Raw genomic sequence first — 15,345 nt, forward strand, 5'->3', positions numbered from 1 at the left:
GTCACAACTTAGACAGTTGACTAAATCATAACTTTATATTTAGGTTTTAAGTATTAAAAATATATCAAATTATATTATAAGTTTTGTAATCTCTTTTTGTTAGTTTAGCCTACCAAAAAAAAAAGAAATCTCTTTTTGTTAGTTCTTCTTGTCTTTTCGTAATCAACTACTATATAACCTATATATTTATTTATATAAAGACATTGTTAACTTCGTCATCAAAACCATTTATTTATTTGTCCATTTATTTGCTACCTTAGTTTATTTTTAGTACTATATGAAATATCATACATTTTATTTTATCTTAAATTAAATACGGTACAAGTTAAATTCCTCATTAAAACCATTGTACGTTGTTTTTAGTCCTGTTGTAATATCATTTATTTCATTGCAAGTTTGCAACCTTACAAAAAGTAAAAATATGAAAAGGTTATTTTGTGTTAATTGGAAATTATTACATAGTATGTAGGATATGAAAATAGGTTAGGAGAAAAGATGCTCCATAGAACTCATCAATACACACAACTAATATATGACCCTAATTTTAAATGTCCTCAAAACGAAAAATCTCGACAGAAATAGGCTAATTGCGTCATATTACAGTTTCGTCTTCGGGGGCATTTATGTCAAACACCATCCCCAGCTACATAATTACACCTCCTAAGTAAATAACTCCGCCTTGAGGAAAAAAAACTAAAACGGCTCTAAATTGAAAACAAAAGAAGAGAGAGAGAGAGAGAGACGAAGAAACAGAGAGATTCTCTCGAAAATGGCCACCATTAGAGTACCAAACGAAGTTCCTTCTCCAGCTCAGGATTCTGAAACTCTCAAACAAGCTATTCGCGGTACGTTACATCCATAGCCGCAAGCATTTGTTGTGTGATTCGATGCATTAAGACATAAATCTCTGAATGAAAGTTTTCTCATTCTTGTAGGATGGGGAACAGATGAGAAGGCGATTATACGAGTTTTAGGGCAAAGAGACCAGAGCCAGAGAAGGAAGATTAGAGAAAGTTTTAGAGAGATTTATGGCAAAGATCTTATCGATGTTCTATCCTCCGAACTGTCTGGTGATTTCATGGTAATTATTTCTCTAACATTTCTCAATCACGACTTGAGATTTTTTCTAAAAAGATGTGATTTGATTGAATTGCAGAAAGCTGTGGTTTCGTGGACGTATGATCCAGCAGAGAGAGACGCAAGGCTTGTGAACAAGATTTTGAACAAGGAGAAGAAGAAGAAAAGCTTAGAGAATTTGAAGGTTATAGTAGAGATCTCTTGCACGACTTCCCCAAACCATTTGATTGCTGTGAGGAAAGCTTATTGTTCACTCTTTGACTCTTCTCTTGAAGAACACATTGCTTCTTCTCTGCCTTTTCCTCTTGCAAAGGTCAGTCCTTTCTTCAAGATTAGATAAGACATTTTTTTGGTTTTGTTTGCCTTATGAGAAGCTCAAAATGTTGATTGTATGAAATTGCAGTTACTGGTGACATTGGCAAGTACATTCAGATATGACAAAGATAGGACTGATGCAGAAGTAGCTACTATTGAGGCGGCTATGCTACGTGAAGCCATAGAGAAGAAACAATTAGATCATGACCATGTCCTGTACATATTAGGAACGCGTAGTATCTATCAGCTCAGAGAAACTTTTGTTGCTTACAAGAAGAATTATGGGGTCACAATTGATAAGGTTCAGATTCTCATGGTTTGGTTTGGTGACTTTGGTCTCATGTGTTTGGTTTTCTTTTCTTGGATTATAACATGTTGTGTTGTATGGACAGGATGTTGATGGATGTCCAGGAGATGCTGATCTGAGAAGTCTATTGAAGGTGGCAATCTTTTGTATTGATACTCCTGAGAAACACTTTGCAAAGGTACTACACTAAACATTTGAGCAAGACTAGAGTCAAAAAGTATTTTGAAGGTGTTTTGTTTGTTCCTTAAGTTTTTGTGTTTTAATTTGGCAGGTGGTAAGAGATTCGATTGAGGGTTTTGGAACAGATGAGGATTCGTTGACGAGGGCGATTGTGACGCGTGCAGAGATCGATTTGATGAAAGTAAGAGGAGAGTATTTCAACATGTATAATACAAGCATGGACAATGCTATTACTGGTGATATTTCTGGAGACTACAAGGACTTCATTATCACCTTACTTGGATCCAAAATCTGATCGTTCTTTCGTTTCTTTGTCAGTTGTTATATTCTTGGCTTTGCTTGTGACTTGTATAATCAATCAATACATTGTATTCCAACTCCAGTTTGAATTGTTTAAAAAATAATCAAATTTCTCTTGATTCTTGCATTTTTGAATCAAAGCAAATCTATGTTTAATTTTGTTTTCAAAATTCGTTAAAAAAAAAAAAAAGACACGAGTAAAATACGGCTCACACAGATCATCATCACCTCTGCTTTGCTTTATTCTTGTATTTGAAGTGAAACGGCTAAGCGAATGTAAAAGACTGGTATACCCTTTTGTGTAACGACTATCCTCTCTGACTGGCTCAAGCTTGTTTTGGAGGATTTAAGACAGACCTATGTGTGGAGTGAATCCCAGCTCTGTCTCGACTTCCTTTCAAGTTACTTAACATTACTACTTTCATGGATAATATTGTCTCATATTACTTTGAAATCAGATACCAAAGAAGAAGGATAAACAAGCTTGAATACTCAACTAGAAGTTACAAAAAGTCGGTGAGGAAGGTCAGACAATGCTATTTTTTTCCTCATGTCATGTATCACTTACCAGAATTTACTCAAATGCAGTAAAATTATCTTACAGTAGCAAAAAAAATCCATGTTTCAAACATCAACTCACTTATCACCCTCCCGAAAGGATAACTTTGAAATTCCCAGTTTGTTTTGTCCTAATTCTTCTCATCAGCCTTTCCATTCTCACTGCTAAATCCATTATTGTCCACCTCCATTCCAACCACCTCCTTCGATAATTCACCGTCTATGTCTGGAGATTGGTTTAGCTGCTGCATATTTTTTTCAGATTCATCACCATCTACTACTGAATCACTCTCCATGTCGTGATTACCATCTTCCATCTGTGCCATGTTGTTTTGGTATTGCTCATAAGCTCCTTGTGCCTAACCAATGCATGAAACAAATCAGTTTCCAACTAAACAAGAAAGCTTAGTTATCAGTTATCCAAGCAAGCAGATTGTGTCATTACCTGGTAGAACTTGTTCATCCTGTCGTCAACTATGTGTGCCATCTCTTCAACATCATGAACGAGATAAGAATTTTCAACTTCCTCCACCACACGATCTGTATATGCTGTGTTCTCATTAAAATTGAGTCCGAGCCGATCGGGTCTTTGAAGAAGAAGTTGAAACGTTGGTTGCAGCTCATAGCATTGTTCAAAGAGCGAACGGCGGCAGAACACATACAAACCGAGCCGAGCACGTGACATTGCAACTACCAACCTTCTTACATCACGTAGATGACCTACGAAGCGTGTCCGTACAAGAGAGAGCAATATGAAATCATTCTGTTGTCCTTGGAACTTGTCCACTGTAGTCACCTGAGGAAATAAAATTAGAACAGTCAAAACACAAAACTAACTCTGTGATAACTTTCTTAGGGGGGTATTGCATACCAAAAAACCAAAATCGAAACCTAAATGCCTAGATCGAAACCAAACCGAAATTTATTTATACAGGTAGCTCTCAATACAATCCATACCATATCAGCAACTAACAAAAACAACTTTGAGCAGGATATTTTACCTTGCTCGGCGGGCCAATGAAAGGATACGGAACACATCGTCGGTTGATAACATCACGGATTAAGAGCTTCTGACCATTATATGTTGTCAATATTGATATCTTATTCGCAGGATATCCTAACAATCTCATGTATATATAGACACTGACGATATATTCAGCTTCTCCCTGATTTTGATAAAACCAAGGAGATGGTGTTGATTCTCCTCTCCCCTCATAATCAGGCACATTCACCAACTGATATTCATATGAGAATCCAGCATTTGCTCTTTGGAAGATGGGTGCTTCCTTAACAATGGAAAGGTCTCCTAAATCTCTGTATCTCCAGTTGTAGAGTTTGGCTAAACTTGGCCTGGCTCTTCCTTGAGCATTGAGCTCAATATAAGGAATACCAAGACGAACAAACCTCGTAAACAAACTCTGATCCATGTGACTATATTTCTGGAAAGCCATATTCTTCACCACGGGAGGCAGCTGGTGGTGATCACCAATCAATATACAGCGCTTGAGTCGTGCATGACCATCTTCTTGCCTCTGAAGCAGCATTGGTATGAAAGTCTCAATTTCCAAAATCTGAGCACTTTCTTCCATCAATAAGTTATCATATTTGAACCCTAACTGAAGAAAATCTCTCCTCTTTAATGCAGCATGAGTACACGTCATTGCTACAATCTTTGCTTGTTTGGTCATCAGATAATTTGCTCTATCAGCAGTTGACTTGAGTAGTTCAAAGGCCCTACACTCTTCTAGCTCTTGGAACACAGTCTTGAGATGAGAGAAACAACCTTTAGCTGCCCTCATGTCTTTCTCAAATGACTCCCCATTAAAAACAGGTTTAGGGGTGTCTGAGAAGAAATCTTTGAACGGGAAGCGATCTCGCACAAAAGATTGATTGTCTTCATTTCCTGCACAAGCTGCGAGAAACAGCTCCCAACGCGAGTATACATGAAGCAACCAGAAATATCCAGCTGTTTCACAAGTATATCCTACATCCTCTGGAAGCTGAAGAGATCTTGCTAGTCTCTCAACCTCACTGAGGAGTTCCAGACGCCGAACAAGCATGGCATTGACACGGCCTTGTCTGCTAAAGTCAAGATCAGTGGCAAGCTCTTGTTCACCTTGACCCAAACGAAGTAGATACCGCGCTGGTACATCCCTCTGAAAAAAGATCCATGTAGCATTTGACTCTCAGAACTCCGTCAAACATAAAACATTAAATATGACTCCATATAAATAACAAAAGCAACGAAGATGCCAATAGTACCTCCATTATCTTCTCAAAAAGATCATTCAAAGCCTGATTTGAATGAGTGATTATCAATGTCCTCTGAGAAGGACAGTTGTGGTATAGAACATTCAAAATTTGCACTGCTGTATCAGTCTTTCCGGTACCTGGTGGACCAACCACCATAGTTAGCCCAGGCTGAATACCAGAGATAATTGCTCCAACCTGCAGGAAAATAGTAGGCATGGACATGGTTTAGTTACAACTTGCAACAATGATCCATATTTTGAATCCATACCAAATGTTTTGGTATATTTTCTCATTCTCATCCAAACCACCATGAGGGAGAAAGTGATTTGAACATTAGGTAAAACTTTCTTCAAATAAAACAGAATGATGTGGGAACAGTATTGACCACTCAAATCGATCAATGACCAAATGATTTACGTTACGATGGAAATAACAGGTGCAAAATTTTACATGGGTTATAAGTGTCAGGTACCCAACACAATAAGGCGACATAAAGATGATGAATAGTATTCTCGTATGACATAACTCTTCTGTAAAAGTAGGAAGGATTCTAAGATAATAAATTTGTCATCTTCCAAAACAAATAGCAAGAATGACGAAAAGTTGACAAGTATAGCACAGCACAATTATATAAAAACCAAATCAGCATACTGCACTTAGGATGTAGAAATAAGTAGTACCTGTGTAGGTGTAAATTTAACTGAGTTCTGCTTCGGCTGGTCCTGAGGATAAGGCCCTGGGTCAGGTGGGGTATATGCCTCAACAATAAGTTTCTCCTTCGGGGAAGCATCCACCATATTAACATTATCTGCTGGATTCACTTCAGATATCTTGTTTCCAGAAATAGCACCATTTCCTTTTAGTGTCTTTGGAAGAGTGATTCGAAACGGAGGACTTGGATCCAGAGCTTCAGCACCTTCAGCATTGATGAAAGAAACCTAATATGCACAAATTATTAGAGACATGGAAAGGAACTAGTTCTAGTCTTCTAGATCACATCATATACAAAAGAATATAGGTACTAACCTCATAATCTGAAAAACTTTCACTGAGATGATTTGCATTAAGGAAAGTGTCTTTGAAGTCCACTATTTCCAACAGGTTTGGCATATTAGGCCACTGTGCAGCAGAAGGGTTGCCATACCCAAGAAAAACATTATGCAACCACTCCGGCACAATACAATATTCGTTCATAAGATCTCTGATAGATTCCAGAATAGCCTTGAAGTTGTTCTCTTTTGGTTTCCTCCTCATTAGCACATTAAATGTGCCATACACATCCTCAGCACCTTTTTCAGCGATGTCTGTAACATCTATATGATACTGTGCAGCATCTAAAGCGACAGTCACAGTCCTCATTTCACCTTTTGGGGGCTTCCATTCATCCCGTTTAACTCTTCCAGTAAAATCATTCATCAGATTACCCTCCTCATCGCGGATATCGATGATTTCACAACCACGAACATACTGAAGCCCGAGCCTCTGTGGAACTGTAGCTTTATCAGCTTCCTCAGGACCTAATGGCTCAAATGAAGGGCGTATACAAAGCAAAAACAACACGTCATGCTCTTTAAGGGAATTCCATTCAGATCTTATCTGCGTTCTGTAACTCTTGATACTGAAAGTAACTTCTGCTGTCACAGATGAAGGCTTCTCTTCTCCAATATTAGGCTGTTTCACCTGAGCGATTTTGAAATCATTAATAGGAACCGCCATTCGTGACCAACCACGAAAAGCAGTGTCTCCCTCGTTATTTATATGTGCAAGAAGATGTGGTACAGCTTCTTGTATATCTTCACGAATCTCATAGGTGGATTCTAGACGGAAGAGGTTGAAGTTTCTAAGGAGATAATCATGGAGTGTTAGAAACTGAAGATTAAGCTTTGGAAGAGCAAGGCAACCTTCCCCAGAATAATTAATGCTTGGAATAACACTTTCGTCCCACATGATTTGCTCATTTGGGTACAAAGGCAGAGCGTTTATTGCTTCTTTCTGAGACTGTTGCTTCTCAAAAGAGGAGACAACGACTTCAGTCAGAAAATCTTTACTATCTGCCCAAGGATCATGTCTTGAAACCAGTTTGAGCTGCACAAAAGCAAATGAAAATGAGAACCAATGTAGGTGGCAAGGTGTATAATTGTTGTACGTGAACTTCTAAGGCAACAAAAGTATATTTTAACGAAAACTAAAATTAGCAACAGCAAGAGGCAAATACAGTTTACATATCTCCTTTCTACTCTCCACAGGCACAAATACATCTCTTCACTGATTTCTCACACTACTCTGCGTACTACTGTAATGGCCTAAAGGGAATTCAAACAAGTAGATACATAACGTCTACATTTGTGTCAACCCATAGATCTTTTAGCATGTCAACTTAGACTTTGTATTCTGATTTTGCTAAGCATTTTGCCAATAATATTCACTGAAAGCTCACAACTATAAGAGCCTTAGCATAATGAAACTGGCAGAAAAGATATGATCATCATAGAATTGCCTCAGCAATATTCCATAATCATATCCTGAATTCCCATGCAGAGTTTGTGAACCTACAAGAATATGCTTTCCAGATATATACCTTTGAGCAGACAACATCCCTTAAATCTTCAAGAGAAAGCACAGACAATCTCCTCCGAAGATCAGAACTCTTGTGAATCGAACCAATGTTAGCCAAAGACAGATCTTGCAACTGAAGCAAACCAGATAAAAACAAATGTGAGAATCTAGAGAAGCGTTTGCCAAAAAATATTAGAAAATAAGGAAGAGAGTAGATCAATGACTTCAAAATCCAATAGTAACATAACAAAAATACCTAGTACACAAAACTACCTATCTATTAATTAACCATGATTACCAGGACAATACCTTAGGTATTTTCTTAAAGGCAAGTAGCTGAAACGCCATAAAACGATCGTAATGAAATTGAAGTGCTTCATCATCAGTTAATTGTGTTCCATCATGATCCTTTATCTCAAACTTTTCGTAGAACTGTAACAAGTCAACTAGTTGGGCGAAAAGCTTCCCTTTTTCATGTTTGTATAGGGCACTCAGTCGACATTTGGCAACAACTGCTATATCCGCCACAAGAGGTCTTAGGTATCTGTAATAATCAAGATGAAGAGATGGAGAAAGGAAAAATTAAGGTCCAGTAAATGAATGGCTCAGAAATGGACAGTGTAGAATGAGGAAGCGTAACAAGACTAAGACCTAGATATTATTAGGAACAAAAAAAAACCCTAGATATTTTAGTCTACAAAAAACTTGCATAGAGGCCCTGGAGGGAAATATTAATACCTTCTTGTTGGAAGTTGGTTCAGCATGTCAATAAGAAATTCCATGAATCTCTCACAATATAAGACAGAAGAATCATCGACCAATTGAGATCCAGCAGTATCATCAACCTCATCCGCAAAAACCCCATGATCAAGCACCTGAACAGAATGTTATGAATTATGCGTAACTATGCGAAAGATATATTTGACGAACATAGACCACTACAACCCAATAAAAACAGGCTATATACCTCAACGAATTCTTCTATTAGGCCTCGAACAAAATTTGCTTCAGGGGATGAGGATAAATCAAATTTCTCTCCCTTTGACTTTGCCTCAGCTGCCCATTTCTTTGATGACCTCTTCCACTTTTTAATTAGATCAGGTTGAAGGCAGAGCTCCATCTACAGTTGTAAAAATCAATGACGATATCAGAGCAACTACAAAATATTTTCACCATCCTTAACAAAATCCATGTGAAGGAAACACCCACCTGGAAACGTCCATAAGACAAGCTGTGCCAAGATTGTAATCCTGCTAGACTTAGAACAATCTCATTAACCACTGCGTCTTCCAAACTCTGTAACATCACACAGTTAAGAATATTGAAGAAAAACAAAATAGCACAAGGATATAATTTGTGTACAAACATGAATAATAAGGTTTTCCACGTGAAACAAACAATTTACTGAGTAGCACACAGCTATATTGTCTGCAATTACTGCTTACTATATCATGTATTAATTTTCTGATCTGAAACAGGCGCAACAGCATTCTAAATACTTACGACCTATTCAAAAGTTACATGCAAGAAACGGAACAAACCTGGAAAGCATTAATCATGAAGACCAAATAGTTTGTCTTCTCAGCAATAGTCAAGTCTCTTCCCTACAATGGTAAGCAAATGATATATAAATATACGATTGGTTTAGCAATGGCTAATTATGATTTATCACTATGCCTCCAAATATATAGCGAAGTCAATTCCAGGCATAAGACAATGTTATAAATCACAGGTACAAACCAAATTATCACAAACAGGAACAACACTAGAATCACAAAAACTAAAACAACAGGTAGAATACAAACCTCTTTAAGGCGAAGAACCTTCTGTAGAAACTTTTTGAATAGATCATCCCGATCATGAAAGCAAATCCAAGCTGCCACATTCTCCCGGAACTACAAAGCATGTAGCAATGTTAAACTCCACTGTTTACAGCTCCAACAGTCCAATACGAAAGAGAGCAAGATTAGTTACCTTCTCGTTAATCATAAGAATCATAGACATAACATGCTCGAACGTAGCAGTCTCAGGATCAAAATTCGGCCATAGATAGTTCTCCAAATACTGACTCACTTCCAGAATCATAACTCGCTGAAGTGGAACAGGTTTACGACCACTAGTTACCTTAAGCTCCGTCACATAAATCTCCTTCACAACCTCCGGATCGAACGGTTTCTCAGGGAGCTTACCTCCAGTCTTAATCCAGCTCTCCTCAGCGATTTTCGTTAACCTATCTTGCTGAATCTCCGATAAAGTGATGGAGCTCGGCAAATTAGATCCAGGCTTTGACTCTAGAGGCTTCTCAGCAGGATGGCTAGGTAACTCCAATGGATACTCCGCCACTCTGTGGCGCTTGAAGTCGTACGTGCCAGTTCCATAGACCTTCGTCATTCTCTCACGCGAAAGCTTCTTGCTCAGAGAGAAGTGAAATCAACACATACAGCAAACGAAGAGGTTCAGAGAAGGGATTTAGAGTGAAGAAGAGTAAGATTTTTAGGGCTTAAGCGGAGGTGAGAGTTTCATCGACGACGTCAAAGATAAAAGGCGGTTACGACCGACTCGACCCGACCCGAGTGATGCTAGTTTAATTACAGCTGGACTTGGGCCGATATTGGGCTAGAAGTATTTTAGTCTGGACTGGAACTAGAAATAATCTTAAGAGTAAAATTAATATAAATAAATAATGGTGAGCAAAAGCCAAGTAAACCGAATCGAACCAAAACTGAATTTCTTATGATTAAAAAACATTAAACAGTAATTTGTACCAAATAAACCAAACTAAAACCAAATTTATGCAATCGGATAACATAAAACTTTACATTCTTTTAAATTAGTATTTTGATTTAAAATAAAACAACTTAAATATGAGTGTGCATAAAAAAAAATTGAACTGAGCCAAAATAAACGAATTCGAATCATAATTGATCAATCTAAACCGAATATAAACCGAATAAAACGAACTGTTTATGCGCTCTAGTGACCAAGACCAATGATGAAATGGATGGGTGGTGATGTTGCATCCACGAGTCCACAAGTCTGTGAAAACATTGCACTCCAAAAATGGCTAACCAGCTCTTCTCTCCACCAAACCATGGCTTCTTTCAACCACTCTTGGCTCTCTTCTCCACTCACCGAAACTCCCGCTTTCTTTTTTTCTCCATCTCAACACCCAAAATCCTTGAAACTCTCACTTTTCCGAACTCGGAGCAACTCGTCCTCACCGGACCGCTCGTCAGAGGTTGAGCTCGATGTGGATCCGGTGAAGCTCGCATTGAAGAAAGCCGAAGCTTATAAGAAATCGAAATCAGAGCAAAAAAAACCAGAGAAAAATGCCGGCGACGAGGAATTGCCGCTCTCTGTTAAGGCTGCTATGCAAAAAGCCAATGATTATAAGAAAAGGAAAGGACTTGGAACTGATGCTGTCGCAAAAGCTAAACCCAGTTCAGTAAAAAATCATCTTTTGCACAAAATTCTTGTAACTGTCTTTGCTTGAGTTTGTAGATCAATGCACTTTTCTAATAGTCTTTAGTACATCATTCATGTGTTTTTCGTGGCCTGTTCCTTGAAAAGATTGGTTTTTGATTAGATTTAGGAGTAAAGCCTTGATTTTTAGCTGTATTAATGGAGAATTGTTCTCATGGGTTTCAGGTAATACAGATCAAAGTTTCGTTAGATTAGCAAATAAGGTTGTTGAAGATAATGATGTTAAGAAGAAAGAATTGAAAGTCTCCAGCATTGATTTCATGGGGCTTGGCTTTGCTGATAAGAAGAGCACGAGGGGGCTTCCAGCGGGACTTGTTCCTGTTGTTGACTATCTTCCTGAAGGAGACTTACCTGAGGTGGAGTTTATTGTTGGTGATAAAACAAGATTTGCGGAGAAAGTAAAGGAGGTTGAGCAAGAAGGAGATGGAAACTCTGATGTGTATAAACCCAAAGTTTCTACATGGGGAGTTTTCCCAAGACCTAGCAACATCTCTAAGACGGTATGTGACTGGCCCATCTAAAGATATGTGTTATGCAACTGGATTAGTTTTTTTCATAAACCCCCAAGAGGGAAGAAGTTGCATGTCCAATGTTGTTAAGTTAGGGTATATAGAGCCACTTACTCCAGATTATTAGAGGTAGGAGTGCCAGAAAGGTTTCATGGGTTTATTATTTAGTTCGCATACCATTTAGTCTACTGTGAAATATGATGCATCAAAAATGATTTGTTGGTTGTATTTTCCACATTTTGGATTGTTGGCTATAACCATCAGCTCTTAACTTCGATGGTTTTGGAGTGTATATTTTCCTGCTGGCATCTATGGTCTCAAGTAATGAGGATTGAGATATATACTTTTCTTGTTTAAGTTTGGTGGTGGAAGGACACTCCGACCGGGGGATTCAGTTGAGACCGCTGAAGAGAGGATTGTGAGAGAAGAAAAGACAAAAAAATTGCTCATAGCCTACAAGGAATCACTCGGACTGAACATTGATCCCAAACTCAAACTTGAGTGTGAGAAGGTACTCCAAATACATTTTTGTTCTTACAACTTTTCTGAGGGCAGACCTGATGCTGAAGTTAATTTTGAAGTAATATTGCAAAACAATCTCATTTACAGAATAATTTTGCTCTCAATGAGAATGCTTCAAGCTATATCTTAAGAATTTCTAGTCGCTGTCTTTAGAATCTTATTTATAGATCATATAGAGCAATGATATGGGTTCAGCTGAAACTGTGATATGGACTCATGTTTACTCAAGCAGATTCTCTTATTTAATATGAGATTTGCACGTTGCCACATTTTCTAGAAAGTTGAAAAATTGATTTGAAAGGAGAAGAACTAGAAAAGGTTATGTGCTTTATCTACAGGCATGTCGGCTCCTATCTGTGTTTCAAGGTAGCTAGAATCGTTTTGCTCATCATTCACTTCTTCTCTTGATTGTGATACTTCAATTATAACAGGCAATAGACGAGGGGAACTCGCTTATGGATTCTGGGAAACTCAAGGAAGCTTTGCCATACTATGAAAAGGTCATGGAGAAAATAGTTTTCAAGGTAATTTCTGCAAATCTGGTTTATTATTCATCTTATACTCATGTCTACGTTTATGCATTAGTCTACTCATACCTTTTCTACATATGCCTTACTCGTTTTGACAACATGAAAACTTGTTTATTATCTACGGATCTACCCATCAGTATGTATGTGGAGCAAAAATTCAACAAGCTTATATAACAGCCAACCACATAATCAGTAAAAGTAACTTAAGGACCTGATTATTTTGCATTAATTAGTTTCTTGCTTTGTTGGGTGTCACTTTATCGAAATCTTAATCGATTGATCCACCTAGATCACCTAAAGTTCTTATGTTCGCTGTAGTAGATGTGACCTTAACTAGTTCCGAGTTTAGTTGTGCAGAGTGAGCTTCATGGACTAGCGGCTTTGCAGTGGTCTATTTGTCAGGATTCACTTCGAAAGTAAGTTTTTCTCTCCTAATTTCGCTTGATGCAACTACAGGATGACAAGTATTTCTTCATGAGTATATATTTGTATTTGTAAACCGTAGTCCCAAAACTCTATCAAGCTCCAAAAGTCCCCAAAGAAAAACACAAAATACTAGTTTATACCTACCAAGGTGATGCCTCATTCGTGAATGTTCTAAAATATCCTCAAAAGTAGTCTTGTTGAGTATTGGCCTTATGGGATCTTGTGCGTTAAAATCGTATTTTGGGAGTGATTGACAGGACAGACAAAGCAAGGCGCATGTATGAGAAGCTTATTTCCCATCCAAACCCGGGAGTGAGCAAGAAAGCGAGGCAGTTCATGTTCAGTTTTCAGGTAAGTCAAACACCCACAAAAGTATTATACCAACAAAGCACAACAAGCAGATGAGTTGAGTTTGCTCTATATTTGACTATGATCGGACAAGAGCCAATTCAACTCTTTTTGTTTGCTTATTGTGTGTCTAATGATAAAAAGAGTTGGCTTAAGAAATTGTTTTCCCTGAAAAATGTGAGGGTTTTTCTTTATACACTTATAGGCAATGGAGATGCTGAAGGTTAAGGGGTCGAGCTTTGCTGAAGGAAACACTGGTTATCAGGACTACTTTGAAGCCTTTGTTGAAGATAAAACGAATTACAAAGCGCAGGAGGAAAAAGAAGGAGAGGAAATGGGGATAAATGAGACACTCCTATATGTGATTCTTCTTGCTTCTCCGATTCTAATGGTCTTCATTGTAGCTGCACAGAGAGGGTATACACACTGAAGACACAAATTCTTGTCAATTTCTTACATGTAAGTGTTGTATATATTATGAATTAATTCATTTTATTACAGTTAAGGATTAATAACACAAAGCTTCTTTTATTAATTGAAAGAACATAACAGAATCAGAGAATCAAACACCAAAGAGAATAAATAAACAAAGCTAGTTGATCCTAGTTTCTTCTACCTTTGGATGAGTCTGATACTTCATCTCTATAGATACTAAAACATAAAACAAACCCCACTAGGAAATGATTGAATAAAGAAATTGAAATCCATCTTTAAAACTTGGAATCCCCAAGTTGACTCAAAAGTCTTAACCACACTTTACACATTTCATTCCGTGTAGCAAATAGTAACGGCTTGTGCAATGCTAAACCCTGAGGAGTCATAAGATTTGATCATCCATGGCCACACCACATGTCACAAATCTTGACTACTTCTTGGTCTGACCCTGACCAGCTGCCGAGCCACCTTTACCTCCTCCCGCAGAACCAGCAGCTCCACCAGCATTAACCATTGTAACTTTAAACCTTTCATGTCTTAGATCTGATGGACCCAAATTAACCCCTTTCGAAGTGAAACGTGGCGAACCAGCACTGAGACTCCTCCGCATAGTCATTGACTTTGTAGGAGGACGAGAATCTTGTTTAATTTGGGACACAGCGTCTCCGATTTTGTTGAAGAAACCAAGAAACTCGTCTTTAGCTGCACCTGGAAACATCTTTTTAAGCAGCTGAAGTTGTCCCACGTAAAGCTCTCTCATATACTCTAATACCATCAGTACTCTCATGTCCATCCTTGATCCCTCATCCTCATCACCATCACCATCACCATCATATTCAACATCATCATTTTGTTCGTCATAAACTCTGTGGTAGCTATCTCCCATGTCGCTGTACTGTCTCTTCATACTCCCACTTCTCAACCTTTTAGATTCAGGGTCGTCAAACAATCCAAAGAAGAGACTGTTCTTGCAATTGTTGTCTTCGTCCTTTGTGGATTGGTGATTCTGAGAATTGATGTTAAGATGTTTCTTCCCCATAGACATAATTTTCACAATCACAACAGCAAGAAAGAAGTTGGCCAAATCTTTTGAGCAGGGTATCTTTTGTTTCTTTTGTTTTGTATTGTTTAGAGTATGTTTCAAGATCTGAAGAAGGAAGCAAAAATATGTTTAGATATAAAAAGAAATGAAGATTTGGAAGCAAAATAATGGGGAGAAAGATAAGATTTTTTGCTTGTTCCCGACTTGTCAACACGACGTTGTCACGACTTCTTCAACGAAGACTAGATGGGTCCAAAGCATTTGATTTTTATTTGTTTCCGGCCAATCATGAAGCGACAGTGTATGTAATTGTCACCATTTTGAGTAGTTTCTTGGGAGAAGCTGCAACTTCGGAGATAAGTGCATACATTACACATTTTTCATAACGTGTAGAAGAAGTAAAGATTGCATGTAAATTACATTAGTATATTCATAACGGCGGAGACTTATCTGCTTCTGATAGCTCAAGTTCTGGAAGATAAAGTTTACACGGATAACTAACTT

General features: G+C 37.9%; 4 protein-coding genes across 16 annotated transcripts; 2 read left to right on the forward strand and 2 right to left on the reverse strand.

The window, feature by feature from the left end:
- The first annotated feature begins 627 nt into the window (after positions 1-627).
- ANNAT3 (annexin 3) lies at positions 628-2,353 on the forward strand. Its single transcript, NM_129433.5, has 6 exons — positions 628-845; positions 936-1,081; positions 1,157-1,390; positions 1,481-1,693; positions 1,785-1,877; positions 1,971-2,353. The coding sequence occupies exons 1-6, from the start codon at positions 770-772 to the stop codon at positions 2,172-2,174; spliced, it is 966 nt and encodes a 321-aa protein (NP_181410.1). The 5' UTR covers positions 628-769; the 3' UTR covers positions 2,175-2,353.
- Positions 2,354-2,625: 272 nt separating this feature from the next.
- Positions 2,626-10,112, reverse strand: EMB2765 (P-loop containing nucleoside triphosphate hydrolases superfamily protein). The gene is made up of 14 exons (NM_179966.2): positions 9,521-10,112; positions 9,352-9,441; positions 9,088-9,150; positions 8,756-8,842; positions 8,514-8,666; positions 8,285-8,421; positions 7,856-8,090; positions 7,569-7,679; positions 6,017-7,075; positions 5,671-5,928; positions 5,000-5,185; positions 3,739-4,893; positions 3,183-3,533; positions 2,626-3,096 (listed from the first exon to the last, which is right to left on the reverse strand). The coding sequence occupies exons 1-14, from the start codon at positions 9,935-9,937 to the stop codon at positions 2,869-2,871; spliced, it is 4,530 nt and encodes a 1,509-aa protein (NP_850297.1). The 5' UTR covers positions 9,938-10,112; the 3' UTR covers positions 2,626-2,868.
- A 387-nt stretch (positions 10,113-10,499) lies between these two features.
- Positions 10,500-15,205, forward strand: AT2G38780 (cytochrome C oxidase subunit). Of its 13 annotated transcripts, NM_001336734.1 has the most exons (8): positions 10,515-10,986; positions 11,195-11,529; positions 11,897-12,049; positions 12,492-12,584; positions 12,948-13,006; positions 13,096-13,164; positions 13,274-13,367; positions 13,570-15,205. In NM_001336734.1, the coding sequence occupies exons 1-8, from the start codon at positions 10,536-10,538 to the stop codon at positions 13,792-13,794; spliced, it is 1,479 nt and encodes a 492-aa protein (NP_001324246.1). In that variant the 5' UTR covers positions 10,515-10,535; the 3' UTR covers positions 13,795-15,205. The 13 variants fall into 13 exon arrangements, with proteins under 13 accessions (NP_001324243.1, NP_001324253.1, NP_001324248.1 ...); NM_001336730.1 differs by having other exon boundaries at positions 10,500-10,986; positions 13,096-13,367; positions 13,570-14,997; NM_001336731.1 differs by having other exon boundaries at positions 10,509-10,986; positions 12,940-13,164; positions 13,570-15,044.
- AT2G38790 (uncharacterized protein) lies at positions 13,873-14,948 on the reverse strand. The gene has a single exon (NM_129436.3). The coding sequence runs from the start codon at positions 14,842-14,844 to the stop codon at positions 14,230-14,232; it is 615 nt and encodes a 204-aa protein (NP_181413.2). The 5' UTR covers positions 14,845-14,948; the 3' UTR covers positions 13,873-14,229.
- Positions 15,206-15,345: the final 140 nt, after the last annotated feature.

This window comes from Arabidopsis thaliana, chromosome 2 (genome assembly GCF_000001735.4).
Source record: "Arabidopsis thaliana chromosome 2, partial sequence".
NCBI lineage: Eukaryota > Viridiplantae > Streptophyta > Magnoliopsida > Brassicales > Brassicaceae > Arabidopsis > Arabidopsis thaliana.

Coding starts and splice junctions, on each gene's coding strand:
- ANNAT3 (NM_129433.5), top strand. CDS start 770: ATGGCCACCATTAGAGTACCAAACGAAGTTCCTTCTCCAGCTCAGGAT. Junction 846..935: donor TCTCAAACAAGCTATTCGCG/GTACGTTACATC, acceptor TCATTCTTGTAG/GATGGGGAACAGATGAGAAG. Junction 1,694..1,784: donor ATGGGGTCACAATTGATAAG/GTTCAGATTCTC, acceptor TTGTATGGACAG/GATGTTGATGGATGTCCAGG.
- AT2G38780 (NM_001336734.1), top strand. CDS start 10,536: ATGATGAAATGGATGGGTGGTGATGTTGCATCCACGAGTCCACAAGTC. Junction 11,530..11,896: donor CTAGCAACATCTCTAAGACG/GTATGTGACTGG, acceptor TTCTTGTTTAAG/TTTGGTGGTGGAAGGACACT. Junction 12,050..12,491: donor TCAAACTTGAGTGTGAGAAG/GTACTCCAAATA, acceptor CAATTATAACAG/GCAATAGACGAGGGGAACTC.
- AT2G38790 (NM_129436.3), bottom strand. CDS start 14,844: ATGTCTATGGGGAAGAAACATCTTAACATCAATTCTCAGAATCACCAA.
- EMB2765 (NM_179966.2), bottom strand. CDS start 9,937: ATGACGAAGGTCTATGGAACTGGCACGTACGACTTCAAGCGCCACAGA. Junction 4,894..4,999: donor TTTTTGAGAAGATAATGGAG/GTACTATTGGCA, acceptor ATCTTTTTTCAG/AGGGATGTACCAGCGCGGTA. Junction 3,534..3,738: donor TCATTGGCCCGCCGAGCAAG/GTAAAATATCCT, acceptor TTATTTCCTCAG/GTGACTACAGTGGACAAGTT.